Source organism: Entelurus aequoreus, linkage group LG05 (assembly GCF_033978785.1).
Source record: "Entelurus aequoreus isolate RoL-2023_Sb linkage group LG05, RoL_Eaeq_v1.1, whole genome shotgun sequence".
NCBI lineage: Eukaryota > Metazoa > Chordata > Actinopteri > Syngnathiformes > Syngnathidae > Entelurus > Entelurus aequoreus.
Genome location: NC_084735.1, coordinates 32994523 through 33015621, shown reverse-complemented (window position 1 = coordinate 33015621; position 21099 = coordinate 32994523). Strand labels below are relative to the sequence as shown.

The 21099-nt window shown below is 34.9% G+C and overlaps 1 protein-coding gene across 2 annotated transcripts; it reads left to right on the top strand.

Moving 5' to 3' along the window:
• The first annotated feature begins 11372 nt into the window (after nt 1–11372).
• On the top strand, nt 11373–20291 carry LOC133649707 (mannose-P-dolichol utilization defect 1 protein-like). 2 transcript variants are annotated; one of them, XM_062046361.1, is made up of 7 exons: nt 11373–11434; nt 11585–11650; nt 15825–15957; nt 17241–17326; nt 19312–19427; nt 19514–19624; nt 19701–20291. In XM_062046361.1, exons 1-7 carry the CDS (start codon nt 11386–11388, stop codon nt 19803–19805), a joined length of 666 nt encoding a protein of 221 aa, XP_061902345.1. In that variant the 5' UTR covers nt 11373–11385; the 3' UTR covers nt 19806–20291. The 2 variants fall into 2 exon arrangements, with proteins under 2 accessions (XP_061902345.1, XP_061902343.1); XM_062046359.1 differs by lacking the exons at nt 11373–11434; nt 11585–11650 and adding exons at nt 13200–13483; nt 13638–13703.
• The last annotated feature ends 808 nt before the right edge of the window (nt 20292–21099 follow it).

Genomic DNA, 21099 nt, shown 5'->3' with positions numbered 1-21099 from the left:
ATGTTGATATGGTCACAGAGCACACGTTGGACTTTGGACACGGTTAAGAACAGAAACAATGTTTCATTGACCGACTGGTTTGCAGTATGACAAACTCTGCATATCATGCCAAAGCATGAAGAAGTGGTGTTTCTTGAATAGGTTTGGTTTCCTACAACCACACCACTAGGCTGCTAGCTAATAACCGCAGTGAGTTTTATGAGTGTTTCCATTGAGTTGCAGTTGGAAGACATGCAATTGTATTACAGATCCTCACGTTTGGGCATCCCTAGACAAATGCTCATTGACTTACGGCAGGAGTGTCAAACTCCTTTTCATTGTGAGCCACGTCGCATTGATGGCTACAGTAAATATACTGTATAAGAATGTTCATGTATAAATGCCTCATATTTATACAATTTTTACTGATATGATATCCTGAGTCAATGTGACAAGCAGATGTTTAGCTTAGGGGTGTCCCAATCTGATACTGACATTGAATATCGACCCAATATCAGCAAATTACAACAAAGTATCTGATGATATCAGCTTGCATCTAAAATGTCCGATACAAGCAGTCCTGCAGCGCGCTTACTTGTGCAAAACTGGACAGCTAACATCTAAATGTCCTCCAAAAAGTACACAAGGTTGGTCTTTTCTTGTATTTTAGTGAAGTCATTTACAAAAGGTAAACATGAAAAGTGGTTCTCAAATGGCTAAAAACATATTTTTACTTGACGGTGTTCAATTCCAATTAGGCAGGACATCTTGGTCATTTTATTTCTTCTTTTGTACATTTTTATTTATTAAATTTGAGTATTTTTATGTATTATATTTAGCACTTTTTATAAGGTACATTTTACTATTCATCCTTCTGTGTTACAATGTAAACGTGACACTGCTTGCACTATTTGTTTTAATTGTTTCTTATGTCTGTACAGCACTTTAGCCAACTGGGGTTGTTTTCCATCCATCCATTTTCTACCGCTTTCAAATGTGTTAAATAAATGAATAAACACAAAACACTTGGCTCTCCAAGTACCACCATAATGACCAACATTAAAATACAGTATCGTAGTAGGCCCAAGTATTCATTAAAAACAAGGAAAATGTTTTATTTGTGTTAGAGTTTATCTCAAACATGCAAGCATACAACATGATGCATCACAATTTCCAGTTTCTCAATTCAACATGTTCAAAAAGGAGTAGGAAGAAGCAGAGCTTATTTAATGCTACCCCTTTTCCTTTATATGGCAGTTGCTAACACATTGTTCACTTCCTGTTCTCAATGTATTCACAATATACTCCATAAGTAATAACATTATAAATAAATAATAATGAGTTAAGTAAGTTATATTTCATATGGTAAGATAGATAAGATTATCTAGAAAATGAATGGATGGATGGAATAAATTCAGAATGTTTATCATGATTTTTCTTCTTTTTACTTTGTAAACACTTTAAGTTTGAAGAGTTTCTTGAAGTGGATCATATTAGTACATTGTTTGCTTTATTTGCTTAATCCATTCCATAATTTAATTCCACATACAGATATACTAAAGTGATGTATGTGCATCCATCCATCCATTTTCTACCGCGTGTCCCTTTCGGGGTCGCGGGGGGTGCTAGAGCCTATCTCAGCTGCATCCGGGCAGGAGACTGGCTACACGCTGGACAAGTAGCCGCCTCATCACAGGACCAACACGGATAGACAGACAACATTTACACTCACATTCACACACTAGGGCCAATTTAGTGCATACAAATGTTTAAATTGCAGTTTTCTTGAAGGTTATATTTCCCCTCTTGTTGAGAATAATTGTTGTACATTCTTGGGTAGCAGGTTATAGTTTGCTTTGTGCATAATTGTAGCTTTTTGCAAATTCCCTATGTCTTGAAATTTCAGTATTTTCGATTCAATGAATAAAGGGTTTGAATGTTCTCTATATCTAACTGATCTTTTTTGTAACACTGTTAGTGACTGTAGTGCACATTTGTAGTTGTTTCCCCATATTTCTGCACAATAACTCAGATATGGTAACACTAGCGAGCAGTAGAGAATATGGAGTGATTTTTGGTTTGCATGTTTAGCTTTATTCATTATTGACATGTTTCTTGAGATTTCCAGTTCGTTTTATTATCAATCATTATACCTAGAAATTTGATTTAATTTACTCTTTAAATTTCTATTCCGTCTATTTGCGTTTGTGTTTGACTTTCTCTTCTACGGTTACCGAATAGCATTATTTTAGTTTCACTGAGGTTTAAGGATTGCTAGTCTTTTTAATTTGTTAATTTCTTTTATTTGTATTAGCTTCTGTGTGTTCTCCCCTGAACAAAACACTGTTGTATCGTGTGCGAATAATACTAACTTTAAATCTTTTGTAACTTTACAAATGTCATTTATAAACTTGTCATTACAAATGTCATTTATAAGCTTGTCATTACAAATGTCATTTACAAGATCTTGTTATCGTGCTTGGTGACTTTAACAAGGGAAATTTGAGCCAGGAATTACCTAAGTATAGGCAGTTTATTAAATGCCCGACCAGAGAGGAGAACACTTTGGATCACTGTTACACTACAATAAGCAAGGCATATCATGCAGTCCAGCACGCTGCTCTAGGACTATCAGATCACTTGATGGTGCACTTAATCCCTTCATACAGACAGACTGAAACTGGCTAAACCTGTTATGAGGACTATTAAGTGTTTCACCGCCAAGGCTGTGGAGGAGCTGCGTGCATGTTTGGAGACGACAGACTGGGAGGCAATTGGAGCAGCCACGGACAATCTGGACGAGTATACAGACACTGTGACCTCATACATTCAGTTCAATGAGGTGCGCATCGCACGTGCTGCTGAGAAGGTGATTGGCTGCAAGCTCCCATCCCTCCAGGACCTGTTCTCCTCCAGGACCAGGAGGCGTGTGGGTCGGATCACAGCTGACTCTTCTCACCCTGGTCACAAACTATTCTCACCTCTCCAGACCCACACCTCCCGCCACCTGAACAGTTTTTTCCCCTTGGCAATCAGGCACATGAACAATAACTCCTAATAGTAGCTCCTTTGAATTCCTTTCTAAGTCTATAACAAGATCTGATAGCTCAGTTAGAGCTCTTGTTATTACCAAATCTGTGTTATATGTGTTTTATGTTGCACGATTGCACCAAGAAAAATTCCTAGTTTGTGAACCCGTTCTCAAACAATGGCAATAAAAACTATTCTGATTCTGATTCTGATTATATAAAGATTGAACACTTTTGGTCCTAGTATTGATCCCTGGGATGTATTGTTTTGCTAGGAATAAAAAAAATGATATCCAAAAAAATTGTAAAATGGCCATAAATATAAAACATAAAAATTTAAAAGTGGCAATTCCCAGCACCTGGTGATCGATACCAGTACTCAATTCCAGTACTTGAGTTAATAAATTGTATTTTTTAATAGCATTTTTTTGTAACATTCAAACATGGGCTAATTATAACTGTGCTGTCCATTTGTTATATCTTGTTTTCTAAGTTATTACATTTCTGAGTCTCATTTGCAAATAGTATATAGTAAACTTTGCATGCAGATGCACTTACACGTTAGATGGCAGTAGTGTAGACTATGGTGTCTTGCCTAGCTAGGAAGTAGTCTTTGTATGCCTGTCTATTCTAATGGTGTTCCCTACAAAGTGTTTATACTGCAAGTATTGAACCTATTACAAACTTTGATTGTACAGTGCATGTCAATTATAGTTTTCATTCATTTGGAGGTGTTGAAATCGCCATTCAAAATCACTCATGCTAAACAGTAGCATATTAATAGCAAAGCCAAAATTAGCATCAGCAAGCACATTTTGGAACATGGAGCCTAACTTTACATTTGAGTATGTTCTATCAGTCATACATACTTGCTTGTTTAGCATTGAAAATTGCAACATTATTTAAAGGCAGTTTGTCTGAGTCTGCTTTGAGTGCTGCTTGAGCGATTGTTGCCTTGCCAATTGTTTGTGTTTAGTCTGCAAATGGACGTGACGTCACAAGCAACAAACGTATCGAAATATGGCAGCGTTTGATTTTAAGTGAACCGATACCCAGTAGTACCGACGGGATTCGGTTTGTTCCTATGAGAGTACCAAATTCGGTACCTATCCCTACTTATGGACAATTTGTTGTGAAATCCTGGCCTGATCTTAGTCAAATTTGACATGCACGTGCTTGTCTGTCCTGTTACAGTGTGATCACATTTTATGGTGATTCAGTTAAACACCACATGTTTGTGGAGTGCGTCGGGCCGTGCGAGAATATTTAAGTCAATTCTACAAACAGCACCACCATGTTGTGTGTTAGTCAGGAAAGTTATAGCACAGGTGACACTGAAGGGTGCATGTTGTAACAGACGCTCAGCTCAGCCTTTTGTGTGCGGCAGTTTATGAGTAGTACCGTTAGTTTACACAAACAAATATCTCGGTCCTTCCACTGAATATATACCATTTATTGTTGTAACTAATCAACACATGACAGAGTGATAAACCCAGGGACATGACTTAAATGTGACATGGAACTTAAGTGTTTGTTTATTTTTAATAACATTGAAACAGTATAAGCATATATTAATTTGGGCATAAGGCAGTTTAAATTAATATTTTAAGTAATATTTCATAACATGCAATTAGATCAATATTCAGTACACATTACCTAATAAAATGTATTATACAGTTAATTTTATTTAGCATGTTTTTACGGACGGTTGTGTTTGCATAACTGGAAAGTAATCAGATGGAAAGAACACCAACAGAATTATAGCGCCAAAGGCAGATATAGTGAATACTCTCCACTCAAAAGAAGAGTGAAGATCAGATTACATTTTATGGCCTACTGTTTAATTACAGACAGCCGGGTGTGCCGTAAAAGCTCAATGGTCTAGTTTAATGCTTTAAGAATGGTCATTTGGAGGTGGAGAAGCTGCAGTGGTATGTTTGGTCCATTGTGAGGAATAATTACGTTACATCGTTGCAGAATGTTCTGGAGAAAATGCATTTTGTTGGTCTGTCAGTTCATCATTCCTGTTTAACACTTATTGTAAATTATATTTATTGGCAACATTTATAAACTTGCAGTAGTTTGAGCAACAACAATTTAAATGGCTTAATAATTAAATTTCCATCTGTTTAAAATTAAACCTGTTTTTTTAAAATAAACGTTATTTTAAGCAAGAAGCGGTTTTATTTTGATTTCACCAGTGGCAACTTTTAAATATGTAGTTGATTTATTCCAGATTAGCAACGGTAAATTGTCCCTAGTGTGTGAATGTTGTCTGTCTATCTGTGATGGCCCTGTGATGAGGAGGCGACTTGTCCAGGGTGTACCCCGCCTTCCACCCGAGTGCAGCTGGGACAGGCTCCAGCACCCCTGCGAACCCTAGAGGGACAAGTGGTAGAAAATGGATGGATGGATAGAAATTTGACTGCAAAATACACAAACTTGTCTCTTTATGATGTTTTGGTGAGTCATGCTCCTACTATGCCTGCCTAGCCCTTTTCCTAGAATTCAGAGTTGTGGGTGTGGCTAAAATCCAACATTTGTTTTCATTAGCCAACAGGAGCACTTTGGAAAACAGCCCTTCACAGACATTTTATATATTGGCTGTAGAAAATAATAATGTACATTATCTGTACATGGTTGGTGATATTATATACATTTACTGTATATGAAAATACGTCAAAAGGACTTATTTTGTATCCATAACCCTTAAGTCATTTAAAACTCTTCACTCATACAGGCATGATGAAAAAAATGTCAGCTTCCCCAAAACTATTGTGAAAATGTTTTCCACTTTAAACAGATTTGTCTTATAAAACTAGTTATACCTGAAATAAATATAACAAATGTCACAGTATTTTTGTTTTGATATTTAATGGTCAGTATTTAACATAAGTCCACTGTTTTTGTAAAGCAGTCTTGTATTGAGGTGCCAAATGGGACACAATTAAATGAATAAATACATATCTAAATGTGTCACTTAATTATTGAATTTCGTGATTTAATTAACTATGTCACAATTTAATTAATTTGGATGTAATTATTTCCTGATTTATTTATTACTCAATCAATCAATGACACATAAAAAATGTTTTAATTACTTATCTAATTCTGTCTAATTTGGCCGTTCAATCTCTTGTAGATCTCATATATATATATATATATATATATATATATATATATATATATATATATATATATATATATATATATATATATATATATATATATATATATATATATATAATGTATATATATATATATATATATGTATATATATATATGTATATATGTATATATATATGTATATGTATATATATATATGTATATATATATATATATGTATATATATATATATGTATATATATATATGTATATGTATATATATATGTATATATATATATATATATATATATATATGTATATATATATATATGTATATATATATATATATATATATGTATATATATATATATATATATATGTATATATATATATATGTATATATATATATATATATATATATATATGTATATATATATATATATATATATATATGTATATATATGTATATATATACATATATATATATATATGTATGTATATGTATATATATATATGTATATATGTATATATATATATGTATATATATATATATATGTATATATATATATGTATATGCATATATGTGCATATGCATATATGTGTATATATATGTATATATGCATATATGTGTATATATATGTATATATGTGTATATATATGTATATATGCATATATGTGTATATATGCATATATATGCATATATATGTATGTATGCATATGCATATATATATGCATATATATGCATATATATACAGTATATGCATATATATATATGCATATATATACTGTATATATGTATATATATGCATATATTTATGCATATATATATATATGCATATATGTGCATATATATGCATATATATATATACACACAGTATATGCATATATATGCATATATATATATGCATATATATATGCATATATATATATATATATATATATATATATATATATATATATATATATATATATATATATATATATATATATATATATATATATATATATATATATACCATAATAATGCAATACAATTACATTTTTGAGTTCTGAACTTGTAATTTCTTGCAGTGTTTATTAAGTGGTAATATGTCACATTTGTTCCAATTAACTTTATACCCTGATAAACAGCCATATTCAGTGATGACATTATTGATATAAAGAAGACAGGAGTTAACATGTGACAGGTAAAACAATTATGTCGTCACAATACATCGATAGCTTATTATACTAAGAGCCAATATTTATACCATGAATATTATTTTCACTTCTTATTTTTGCGGCTAAGGGTTCAATAACCAAATTAAATAATAATCCAGATGCAGGACATCCCTGTTTTACTCCTCTTTTTAACAAAAAAGCTTCTGAAATATGATTATTGGTTTTGACGGATGCCATGGGCCTTGTATAAAGCATCTTAATCCATTGTATAAAATTATCTCCAAATCCAAATTTACGTAATGTGCAAAACATAAATGACCAGTTTATGCGGTCGAATGCCTTCTCCGCATCAGCAGTACATACTGCTGTGGCATAAGGGAGACTTCTAGCATAGTAAATAACATTAAACAATTTCCTTGTATTGTCTGAAGATTGTCGACCTTCTATGAAGCCAGTTTGGTCAGTATGAATGAATTTTCCTATTACATTTGATAATCGTGTGGGTAAGATTTTTGCCAAGATTCAAAAGGATTCTCTATTCATTCAATACATAGGATTTCAGCAGGATCTACCCCAGTCTGCTGACATGCAAGCAGAGTAGTAGATTTTTGTAAAAAGCTTTTATAATTGTAAAGGACAATGTTTTATCAACTGTTTGCAATGATGTAAATTTGTTTTAACTATTAAATGAACCAAAAATATGACTTATTTTATCTTTGTGAAAATATTGGACACAGTGTGTTGTCAAGTTTATGAGATGCGATGCAAGTGTAAGCCACTGTGACACTATTGTTCTTTTTTATTTTAATGTCTAATGATAATGTCAAAGAGGGATTGCATTGTTATGGTATTGCTGTGTATTGTTTTGTTGGATTGATTAATAAAAAATTTAAAAAAAATTAAAAAATTATTTTTTAAAAAAAATAGATTTTTAAAAAATGAGAATCTATTCTGAATCGCACAACGTCAGAATCGCGATTCGAATTCGAATCAATTTTTTCTCCCACCCCATATATATATATATATATATATATATATATATATATATATATATATATATATATATATATATATATATATATATATATATATATATATATATATATATATATATATATATATTAAGATTAAAGATTAAAGTACCAATGATTGTCACACACACACTAGATGTGGTGAAATTTGTCCTCTGCATTTGTCCCAACTCATATATAACCATATGAGTTGGGAAATTGTGTTAGATGTAAATATAAATGGAATACAAGGATTTGCAAATCCTTTTCAACCCATATTAATTTGAATGCACTACAAAGACAAGATATTTGATGTTCAAACTCATAAACTTTAATTTTTTTGTGCAAATAATAATTAACTTAGAATTCCATGGCTGCAACACGTGCCAAACTAGTTGTGAAAGGGCATGTTCACCACTGTGTTACATGGCCTTTCCTTTTAACAACCCTCAGTAAACGTTTGGGAACTGAGGAGACACATTTTTGAAGCTTCTCAGGTGGAATTCTTTCCCATTCTTGCTTGATGTACAGCTTAAAGGCCTACTGAAAGCCACTACTACCGACCACGCAGTCTGATAGTTTATATATCAATGATGAAATCTTAACATTGCAACACATGCCAATACGGCCGGGTTAACTTATAAAGTGACATTTTAAAATTCCCGGGAAATATCCGGCTGAAACATCGCGGTATGATGACGTTTGCGCGTGATGAAGTCCGAGTAACGGAAGTTATGGTACCACGTAGAATCCTATACAAAAAGCTCTGTTTTCATTTCATAATTCCACAGTATTCTGGACATCTTTTGCAATTTTTTTAATGAACAATGAAGGCTGCAAAGAAGACAGTTGTAGGTGGGATCAGTGTATTAGCAGCGGACTACAGCAACACAACCAGGAGGACTTTGTTGGAGCGCTAGCCGCGCTAGCCGCCGACTTCACCTTGACTTCCTACGTCTCCGGGCCGCCAAACGCATCGGGTGAAGTCTTTCGTCCTTCTGCCGATCGCTGGAACGCAGGTGAGCACGGGTGTTGATGAGCAAATGAGGGCTGGCTGGCGTAGGTGGAAAGCTAATGTTTTTAGCCTAGCTCTGTGCAGTCTGGTTGCTAAGTTAGCTTCAATGGCGTCGTTAGCACAGCATTGTTAACCTTCGCCAGCCTGGAAAGCATTAACCGTGTATTTACATGTCCACGTTTTAATAGTATTGTTTATTTTCTATCTATACTTCCCGTCAGGGGTTTATTTCTTTTGTTTCTATATGCAGTTAAAGCAAGATGATATCACGTTAGCTCGTAGCTAAAGCATTTCGCTGATGTATCGTCGTGGAGATAAAAGGCACTGAATGTCCATTTCGCGTTCTCGACTCTCATTTTCAAGAGGATATAGTATCCGAGGTGGTTTAAAATACAAATCTGTGATCTACAATAGAAAAAGGAGAGTGTGGAATCCAATGAGCCAGCTTGTACCTAAGTTACGGTCAGAGCGAAAAAAGATACGTCCATCGCTGCCTCTCAAGTCATTCACTGTAACGTTCCTCATCTACGAATCTTTCATCCTCGCTCAAATTAATGGGGTAATCATCACTTTCTCGGTCCGAATCTCTCTCGCTCCATTGTAAACAACGGGGAATTGTGAGGAATACTAGCTCCTGTGACGTCACGCTACTTCCGGTACAGGCAAGGCTTTTTTTTTATCAGCGAGCAAAAGTTGCGAACTTTATCGTCGATTTTCTCTACTAAATCCTTTCAGCAAAAATATGGCAATATCGCGAAATGATCAAGTATGACACATAGAATGGATCTGCTATTCCCGTTTAAATAAAAAAAAATCACTTCAGTAGGCCTTTAAGTTGTTCAACAGTCCGGGGGTCTCCGTTGTGGTATTTTAGGCTTCATAATGCGCCACACATTTTCAATGGGAGACAGGTCTGGACTACAGGCAGGCCAGTCTAGTACCCGCACTCTTTTACTATGAAGCCACGTTGATGTAACACGTGGCTTAGCATTGTCTTGCTGAAATAAGCAGGGGCGTCCATGGTAACGTTGCTTGGATGGCAACATATGTTGCTCCAAAACCTGTATGTACCTTTCAGCATTAATGGCGCCTTCACAGATGTGTAAGTTACCCATGTCTTGGGCACTAATACACCCCCATACCATCACAGATGCTGGCTTTTCAACTTTGCGCCTATAACAATCCGGATGGTTCTTTTCCTCTTTGGTCCGGAGGACACGACGTCCACAGTTTCCAAAAACAATTCTAAATGTGGACTCGTCAGACCACAGAACACTTTTCCACTTTGTATCAGTCCATCTTAGATGAGCTCAGGCCCAGCGAAGCCGACTGCGTTTCTGGGTGTTGTTGATAGACGGTTTTCGCCTAGCATAGGAGAGTTTTAACTTGCACTTACAGATGTAGCGACCAACTGTAGTTACTGACAGTGGGTTTCTGAAGTGTTCCTGAGCCCATGTGGTGATATCCTTTACACACTGATGTCGCTTGTTGATGCAGTACAGCCTGAGGGATCGAAGGTCACGGGCTTAGCTGCTTACGTGCAGTGATTTCTCCAGATTCTCTGAACCCTTTGATGATATTACAGACCATAGATGGTGAAATCCCTAAATTCCTTGCAATAGCTGGTTGAAAAAGGGTTTTCTTAAACTGTTCAACAATTTGCTCACGCATTTGTTGACAAAGTGGTGACCCTCGCCCCATCCTTGTTTGTGAATGACTGAGCATTTCATGGAATCTACTTTTATACCCAATCATGGCACCCACCTGTTCCCAATTTGCCTGTTGACCTGTGGGATGTTCCAAATAAGTGTTTGATGAGCATTCCTCAACTTTATCAGTATTTATTGCCACCTTTCCCAACTTTGTCACATGTTGCTGGCATCAAATTCTAAAGTTAATGATTATTTGCACAAAAAAAATGTTTATCAGTTCGAACATCAAATATGTTGTCTTTGTAGCATATTCAACTGAATATGGGTTGAAAATTATTTGCAAATCATTGTATTCCGTTTTATATTTACATCTAACACAATTTCCCAACTCATATGGAAACGGGGTTTGTGTATTCTTCCTGGTCGCACATTTAATGCCAGAGAAATGTTACGTGGAGTTTTTCATCAACTTCAGATTTCACGGTGAGGTCATCCATGTGTTCTTGTTTCTTTCATGTCCGATTTGCTTTAAAAGTTGCACGTGTGTAGACTAAACATGCTGAATGTTGCGTTCAAGTGCAGTCTGCACTTTGTAGCTTTTCGCGCGTGACAACTGTTATTGTCTTTTTGTAGTGCCCTGTTCGACGTTTGTCCTCAACAAAATCATCGGAGTGTGGATTCTTTTGGACGTGGTTTTTGGTAAAACTACATATGTACTTTATTAATGCTGAGTTTGGACGCGACAATGGTTCGATCAGTGCGTGATTGTGTCTATTGACAACACGCAGTGGTGTTCTGTTTGATGCTGACCCAAGGCATAGTGATGACATCAACACTGTACACACACAGACTTCACCATGTGTCATACCTTTACGCAATAAACACACTTCATTATACACACACACACACACACACATATATATATATATATATATATATATATATATATATATATATATATATATATATATATATATATATATATATATATATATATATATAAACACACTTCATTATACACACACACACATGTATATATATATATATATATATATATATATATATATATATATATATATATATATGTATATATATATATATATATATATATATATATATATATATATATATATATATATATATATATATATATATATAAACACACTTCATTATACACACACACACATGTATATATATATATATATATATATATATATATATATATATATGTGTGTGAGTGTGTTTATATATATATATATATATATATATATATATATATATATATATATATATATATATATATATATATATATATATATATATATACATGTGTGTGTGTGTATAATGAAGTGTGTTTATATATATATATATATATATATATATATATATATATATATATGTGTGTGTGTGTGTATATATATACACGTATATACATACATACATACATGTACATATATATATATATATACATATGTATATGTATATATATACACATATATATATACATATGTGTATATATATATATATATATATATATATATATATATATATATATATATATATATATATATATATATATATATAATGTGTGTGTATATATGTATATATACTTTATATATTGTAAATATATATACATTTATTTTATTTATTTATTTTTTTTTGCAGAGGTTTATTTGAGTTGGTTTTTTTCCTACAGCATTGAACATCTGACAGAAAGGATTGCGACAGTTTATATTAAGATCATTGTGGGATCCTATTGGCATTTTTGATCAATTTGTTTCATCCGTTTTGTGGGTTTTTTGGTCATTTTTGGCTAATTTAGTTGGAATACATGTGATGTGAACATTATTAAATAAATAAATTAAGTAAATAAAAAAGTTAAAATGTAATATATTCTCCATCAACTTGGACCTATTATCCATTCGCCACAGTCAAAATGTAAATTTAAAAAGTCCTTATTTGCATGGTGACATTTACGTTTTTGACACCGGAAATTGTTCACACCGCAGCGTAAACTAGTTTTTGTAATAAAAAAAAAATGCTCCTGTGGACTTAAAATCCATCCATCCATTTATTTACCGCTTGCCATGAATTGATTAACGTGGACACCGACTTAAACAAGTTGAAAAACTTATTGAGGTGTTACCATTTAGTGGTCAATTGTACGAAATATGTACTTCGCTGTGCAACCAGCTACTAATACAAGTTTCAATCAATCAATCAATCAATTGTCCCTTTCGGGGTCGCGGAGGGGTGCTGGAGCCTATCTCAGCTGCATTCGGGCGGAAGGCGGGGTACACCCTGGACAAGTCTAATTGTCCAATGTATGAATCTTGAAAGGATGTTGTATAGAAATACAAGATGCAACAAGAGACGTCCCATCAGTCCATGTAAAGTTCGAGGGAGCCCTTGACCCCTCCCCTCGTGGTAGTCGGTGGCTCGTCAACATGTCTCCCGTCAAAGACTTCCTGGTCGCACATTTAATGCCAGAGAAATGTTACGTGGAGTTTTTCATCAACTCCAGATTTCACGGTGAGGTCATCCATGTGTTCTTGTTTCTTTCATGTCCGATTTGCTTTAAAAGTTGCACGTGTGTAGACTAAACATGCTGAGTGTTGCGTTCAAGTGCAGTCTGCACTTTAATTGTAGCTTTTCCCGCGTGACAACTATTATTGTCTTTTTGTAGTGCCCTGTTCGACGTTTGTCCTCAACAAAATCATCGGAGTGTGGATTCTTTTGGACGTGGTTTTTGGTAAGACTAGATATGTACTTTATTAATGCTGAGTTTGGACGCGACAATGGTTCGATCAGTGCGTGATTGTGTCTATTGACAACACGCAGTGGTGTTCTGTTTGATGCTGACCCAAGGCATAGTGATGACATCAACACTGTACACACACAGACTTCACCATGTGTCATACCTTTACGCAATAAACACACTTCATTATAATCCCCAATCGAACAGTGGTCAATAGTTAACTAGTTAATTAGCCACCACCAGGGAACACCTCGAAGAAGCTAACGACAACCATTGCAAAATAAGCTAACACAAAAACAGCGAGCTACAAACCCCGTTTCCATATGAGTTGGAAAATTGTGTTAGATGTAAATATAAACGGAATACAATGATTTGCAAATCCTTTTCAACCCATATTCAATTGAATGCACTACAAAGACAAGATATTTGATGTTCAAACTCATAAACTTTTTTTTTTTTTGCAAATAATTAACTTAGAATTTCATGGCTGCAACACGTGCCAAAGTAGTTGAGAAAGGGCATGTTCACCACTGTGTTACATGGCCTTTCCTTTTAACACCACTCAGTAAACGTTTGGGAACTGAGGAGACACATTTTTTAAGCTTCTCAGGTGGAATTCTTTCCCATTCTTGCTTGATGTACAGCTTAAGTTGTTCAACAGTCCGGGGGTCTCCGTTGTGGTATTTTAGGCTTCGTAATGCGCCACACATTTTCAATGGGAGACAGGTCTGGACTACAGGCAGGCCAGTTTAGTACCCGCACTCTTTTACTATGAAGCCACGTGATGTAACACGTGGCTTGGCATTGTCTTGCTGAAATAAGCAGGGGCGTCCATGGTAACGTTGCTTGGATGGCAACATATGTTGCTCCAAAACCTGTATGTACCTTTCAGCATTAATGGCTCCTTCACAGATGTGTAAGTTACCCATGTCTTGGGCACTAATACACCCCCATACCATCACAGATGCTGGCTTTTCAACTTTGCGCCTATAACAATCCGGATGGTTCTTTTCCTCTTTGGTCCGGAGGACACGACGTCCACAGTTTCCAAAAACAATTCTAAATGTGGACTCGTCAGACCACAGAACACTTTTCCACTTTGTATCAGTCCATCTTAGATGAGCTCAGGCCCAGCGAAGCCGACGGCGTTTCTGGGTGTTGTTGATAAACGGTTTTCGTCTTGCATAGGAGAGTATTTAACTTGCACTTACAGATGTAGCGACCAACTGTAGTTACTGGCAGTGGGTTTCTGAAGTGTTCCTGAGCCCATGTGGTGATATCCTTTACACACTGATGTCGCTTGTTGATGCAGTACAGCCTGAGGGATCGAAGGTCACGGGCTTAGCTGCTTACGTGCAGTGATTTCTCCAGAATTTCTGAACCCTTTGATGATATTACGGACCGTAGATAGTGAAATTCCTGAATTCCTTGCAATAGCTGGTTGAGAAAGGTTTTTCTTAAACTGTTCAACAATTTGCTCACACATTTGTTGACAAAGTGGTGACCCTCGCCCCATCCTTGTTTGTGAATGACTGAGCATTTCATGGAATGTACTTTTATACCCAATCATGGCACCCACCTGTTCACAATTTGCCTGTTCACCTGTGGGATGTTCCAAATAAGTGTTTGATGAGCATTCCTCAACTTTATCAGTATTTATTGCCACCTTTCCCAACTTCTTTGTCACGTGTTACTGGCATCATATTCTAAAGTTAATGATTATTTGCAAAAAAAAAAAAGTTTATCAGTTTGAACATCAAATATCTTGTCTTTGTAGTGCATTCAATTGAATATGGGTTGAAAATGATTTGCAAATCATTGTATTACGTTTATATTTACATCTAACACAATTTCCCAACTCATATGGAAATGGTTTGTAAATGGGCAGCAAGTGGGAGAAGTATGTCTGCAGATGATCATGATGTATCCCACCAGGCATATTTATGCATTTCCATATGCATAAAGTAGAGTTCAAGTTAGTAATTCACAGTTTTTCCCCATCAACTTTTGGCAAAAAATATCTCTGTTGGAATCGCAAGTAGTGTTTAAGTACAATTCTACAGCACTAATAATGTATTCATAAGTAATTTTGTTCTGTTTATTCCTCTGCTGCAGCACAACTGCTGCAGCTGCTCAAGATTCTATGGAGAAGGAATGCAGACGGCTTAAGTCTGGCCTGCGTCCTGCTGCAACTTTACGCCTCGTCTGGACCTGTCCTGTTCGCCATGGCCCACAACTTCCCTCTTTTGTATGTACATTTACACTACTAACCATTTATAATGGCGATACAGTGCCGTTCTGTGCTACGGCAAACGGAAGCTAGTATGATATACAGTACATTTTGTTTAAGTAATACCTCTTCTAGGTGTCAATGGAACAGAGCATTAAATGTTAAAGCAATTGTCATTTGGAATGTTTATTAGGCTATTTGTCACACTGTTAAAGTAATATAGCCATAGTCATTTTTTGTCGAAATAGTGTTTTAGTCTAAATCATCTCCTCATGATGCCGGTCAGCTATAGTAAAATCACCTACATCCTCAGTTGATCAGATCATGTGATTTTACCCCTTTAAGATAAGGACCTATGAGAAATAAATGACTTGGGCAATTTTTTGAACATGCCTTTGTGTCTTAATCATGATATGGTAACACTTTATTTTGAAGGTGTCTACATAAGAGTGTCATGAACATTAATGACACTATGAAGTAACATCATGATCATGTTTATGGCATGCTTGTGTGACTCTTATTTAGACACCTTCAAAATAAGTACCATATATTGCTTAAATCATAAAGGCATGTTCAAAAAATTGCCAAATGTATTTATTTCCCTTAAGTTGCATAAATTACACACAGTTTTATTACTATTCCAATCCGTTGGTACACCCATGTAGAGTGAAATTATCAATATATGTTATTTGTTAAACTTTTGGTGAAGTTTTTTTGTTTTCTTAAAAACTTGGAAAAAATGAGTTAGGCGATTATTTTACCAGGGTGATGTTGCCGGTAATACCTGCAGCTGTAAGTCAAGCGTGAATCAATAGATCAATTGTTCTCAAACTTTTTTCACCAAGTACCACCTCAGAAAACACCCATCATACCAAGTACCATCAATATGACCAACATTAAAATACAGTAGCGTAGTAAGCCTAAGTATTCATTAAAACAAGACAGAGGTTATATTTAACAAGTATATTTAATATTTTTGGCCACTTCAGTTTGAACAGTAACACTGTGTTTTAATATAAGAAAATAAAACACTGTACTTTAATCAAGTGGTTCTTTGGCCTACCACACAGTTTGAGAATCACCTTGTCACAGGTCTGGTCATGTTTAAAGACACACTTGTCTGTTTGACATGTTCCTTATTGAGTTATAGTGTTACATACCTTTTCAATCAATCAATCAATCAATCAATGTTTATTTATATAGCCCTAAATCACAAGTGTCTCAAAGGGCTGCACAAGCCACAGCGACATCCTCGGTACAGAGCCCACAGCCTTTTGTGCTTGTCTTCCATGTGTCTGCAGTGCCTGGGGGGAAAGGCTCTTCCTGACGACACAGACAGCAATGATTGTCTTCCTTATTCTGCATTATCGTGGAGACACCATCAGAGGTTAGCAAATACTAGAACACTAGGGCTGGCAAGCTATTACCTGTTTGATAAGGCTGATCACAGATTCATTGTGGAATAATCACAATTGATTGATTCTATACTAGGGCTGTCAAACGATTAACATGTTAAAATCAGGTCAATCACAGAATCAATTTTGATTAATAACAATTAATCTGTTTATACTAGGACTGTAAAATGATTAACATGTTTAATCTGGTTAATCATGGATTTATTATGGATTCATTTTGATTAAACAGGATTAATCTGTTTCTATTCTAGGGCTGTCAAACGATTGACATGTTTAATCAGGTTAATCACAGAATCAATGTGAATCATTTTGATTAATCACAATTAATCTCTATCGTATAGGGCTGTCAAACTATTAACATTTTTAATCAGATTAATCAGATCGTGAATTTTTTGATTAATCACGATTAATCCGTTTCCATAGTTAGGGCTGTCAAACAATTCAAATGTTTAATCAGGTTAATTACAGACTCAATGAGAATTAATTTAGTTTAATCACAATTAATCTGTATCGTATAGGGTTGTCAAACCATTACATTTTTTTTTTGATTAATCAAGATTATTCTGTGTCTGTATTAGGGCTGCCAAATTATTTAACATGTTTAATGAGATTATCACTGATTAACTGTGGATTAATTTGAATTAATCTGTACGATTTGTCCAGGGTGTGAGATAGCCTCCAACACCCCCCGTGACCCCGTAAGGGACAAGCGGTAGAAAGTGGATGGATGTTACAATACTAAGATTGTCCAACTAATGACATGTTTAATCTGATTAATCACATTAACTGTGGATTAATTTCAATTAATCATGATTAATAGCTGTATGGTCCAAAAAAATACAATTATCACAGATTAACTATAGATTAATATTTATTAATCGCAATTAGCCTCTTTCTATACCAGTGCTGTCAAACTATTAACAGGTTTAATCAAATTAATCACAATTAAACATCATTTGTAATCTATATTAATGGCATTAAATGTTTTATGTGCAATTAGTCAAGAAAGAAGGGGATATACATATATGTACTTAAAGGTGTTTAATAACCATGTTGACATTATGTTCATGTTAACAAAAAACAGTTTTTCTCAACAAATATTCATCCATTTTATATGTTATTCCTTTTGTGTTATGATAAATGATAAATGGGTTATACTTGTATAGCGCTTTTCTACCTTCAAGGTACTCAAAGCGCTTTGACAGTATTTCCACATTTACCCATTCTCACACACTGATGGCGGGAGCTGCCATGCAAGGCGCTAACCAGCAGCCATCAGAGGCAAAGGGTGAAGTGTCTTGCCCAAGGACACAACGGACGTGACTAGGAAGGTAGAAGGTGGGAATTGAACCCCAGTAACCAGCAACACTCCGATTGCTGGCACAGCCAATCTACCAACTTCGCCACGCCGTCCCTATAATTTAAAAATGGAAGTTATTCTGTAAAAGGAAAGCTCTTTCCTGCAGTGTGTGTGTCATATTTTACTCGGCTATTCCTTCATGCTTTTTTTGGTCCTCAAATTTCCCATTGGTAGAGCAAATGTGCTGTCTAGCATCTTCCATATGGACTCGTTTGCTTCTTTACTACTGCATCAACTTCCCATTTGCACATGCATGCCGATTTTGAGTCATTCTGAGTTTGTGTAAATAAAAAAATAAAGATTACTAATGATGATGGATTCATACATATTAACATGTTCATTTTGACAGACCGAGTCTTCTGTTGGTAACAAACTTCATTCATTGTTCATTTTCCTTATCTTCTTCTTCTTCTATCGGTGGGATTCTTAAACTTGCTTTGAACATGTCAGAGCATTCAAGAAAGGTCCTAAAACAATAATGTGGTCTATTCAGTGGTCACTAAGCAGGAGTACCACCTAGTGGCAGTATTCACTCATTGCCAAATGATTAACATGATCACATTGTTTCACTCTTATTTCTTTATGTTTATTTGACAGGAATGTTGTTTGTGTCAGTTTATGCGATTTCACTCATCCTGTTGGGATTGTATGCCCCTGCACAAATCATCTCAGCGATGCACTCGTCCAGTTTGGCAGCACTAATTGCAAGCAAGGTGAGGGCATACGGTGCGTGTGCTCTAATGTCTAGAGTGAATGTAAAACAATAGAAGGAATGACTTACTGGTATTGTTGTTTCCAGGTTTTCCAGGCCAGAACTAACTATCGTAACGGCCACACAGGTCAGCTGTCGCCTCTGTCAGTGTTCTTGACATGTGCCGCATCACTTGGCCTCGTTTGTGTCTCCCTGCAGGTATGAAGTTCTACATTATGCACGCTCATTAGCTATGGTTGTCACTAAAAAGGTGAATTTTCACTTTTTCTTGCAGGATACAGGAAACTCCCTTGCGACTGCAAGCTACATTGTGTCAGCCTGTTTCAGCTGCGTATTGCTGGCCCAGATCCTCAGCGCTGCTAAAAAGAAGATAGAGTAAAGATGGAGAAGAACAAATACTGTTCAACATATTCCAAGATGTTTTCCAATATCCTGTTAAGAGTCTACAGAACCTTGCAGGATTAAGTTGCCTCTGAGATTTATTGAGCAAAACGTTGAGTTGTACAGTGATGTGATATTTACACTTTGCCTCATTTAAATCACATCTAGTAGGTCTACATTTGTTACAAAATCTGGTTTCTAGTTTAATTAAAAAACATTTCACTAGATGTTAAGAGGTTACTGTACTCACAAAAAAATATGATGAAGATGCAGACGTCCACAAGTTGTTCATGCATAAGAAGTGGATAGATACATATGTAACTGTTTTGTTTTTTGCATGTATTTTTCAGTGTCACCAGCCTTAAAGTTACCTTCCAGGAGTATTTGTTCAGACAACACAATTGTTTACATATGGATAATTTGTGTATATGATGTCCTGTACAGTTATAAAACATTTATTTATAAAATATTGTTCTTTAAAGAGATCAAATTGTACGCATCTTTTTGTCAAGTTGGTCATTAGTCAGTGTAGTTTTTGGTCATTGAATTTCAGTTTTGTAGATGGAAATTGAAAAAAACCCAAAAACGATTAGTGTATTTGAGTTTAAATTTAAAAAAAAAATTAAAACAAGGTAGTACTTTTTTTCTTTGTTCAAAAGCAATAACTGAATTAATTTTTTTCCGTTTCTGCTGACTAATGATTTTCATTTTTGTTATATAAAATATAACAAGTAATAAACCGTTTCTGAGTTATTGCTCTTTGACACTGAAAAAAGGCTTTGTTTTTCAGTTTTTGTTTTAAAATACAATTTAACTAAACTAATCGTTTTGTTTTACAATTCGTATTCATGAAACGGAAATTCAATGACCATAAAAAACTGATCATGTAAACATATTACATTGTTATAGAATATCCGTTTCTATTCCTGTGACTTACAACATTTTTTTTTTTAGAGGAATGATTTTAATTGTGTGTGTCCTTTAATGCAAGGGTCCAGTTTAATGTAGGCATTACGTGTGGTTTCTTGGTCACCTCCCTGGCTAGACTAAATAAGATGAATGCAGCAATGTAGAGACATCCTGGATGAAAACCAAAGCTTCCCAGCCGACCTAATGGATTTTGAGAGGTGCTGCAAAGAGGAATGGGTGAAACTGCCCAAAGATAGGTGTGCCGAGCTGGTGGCATCGTATTCAAAAATACTTGAGGCTGTAATTGCTGCCAAAAGTGCATCAACAAAGTATTGAGCAAAGGCTGTGAATACTTAAGTACATGTGTTGCAAAAATAAAAACT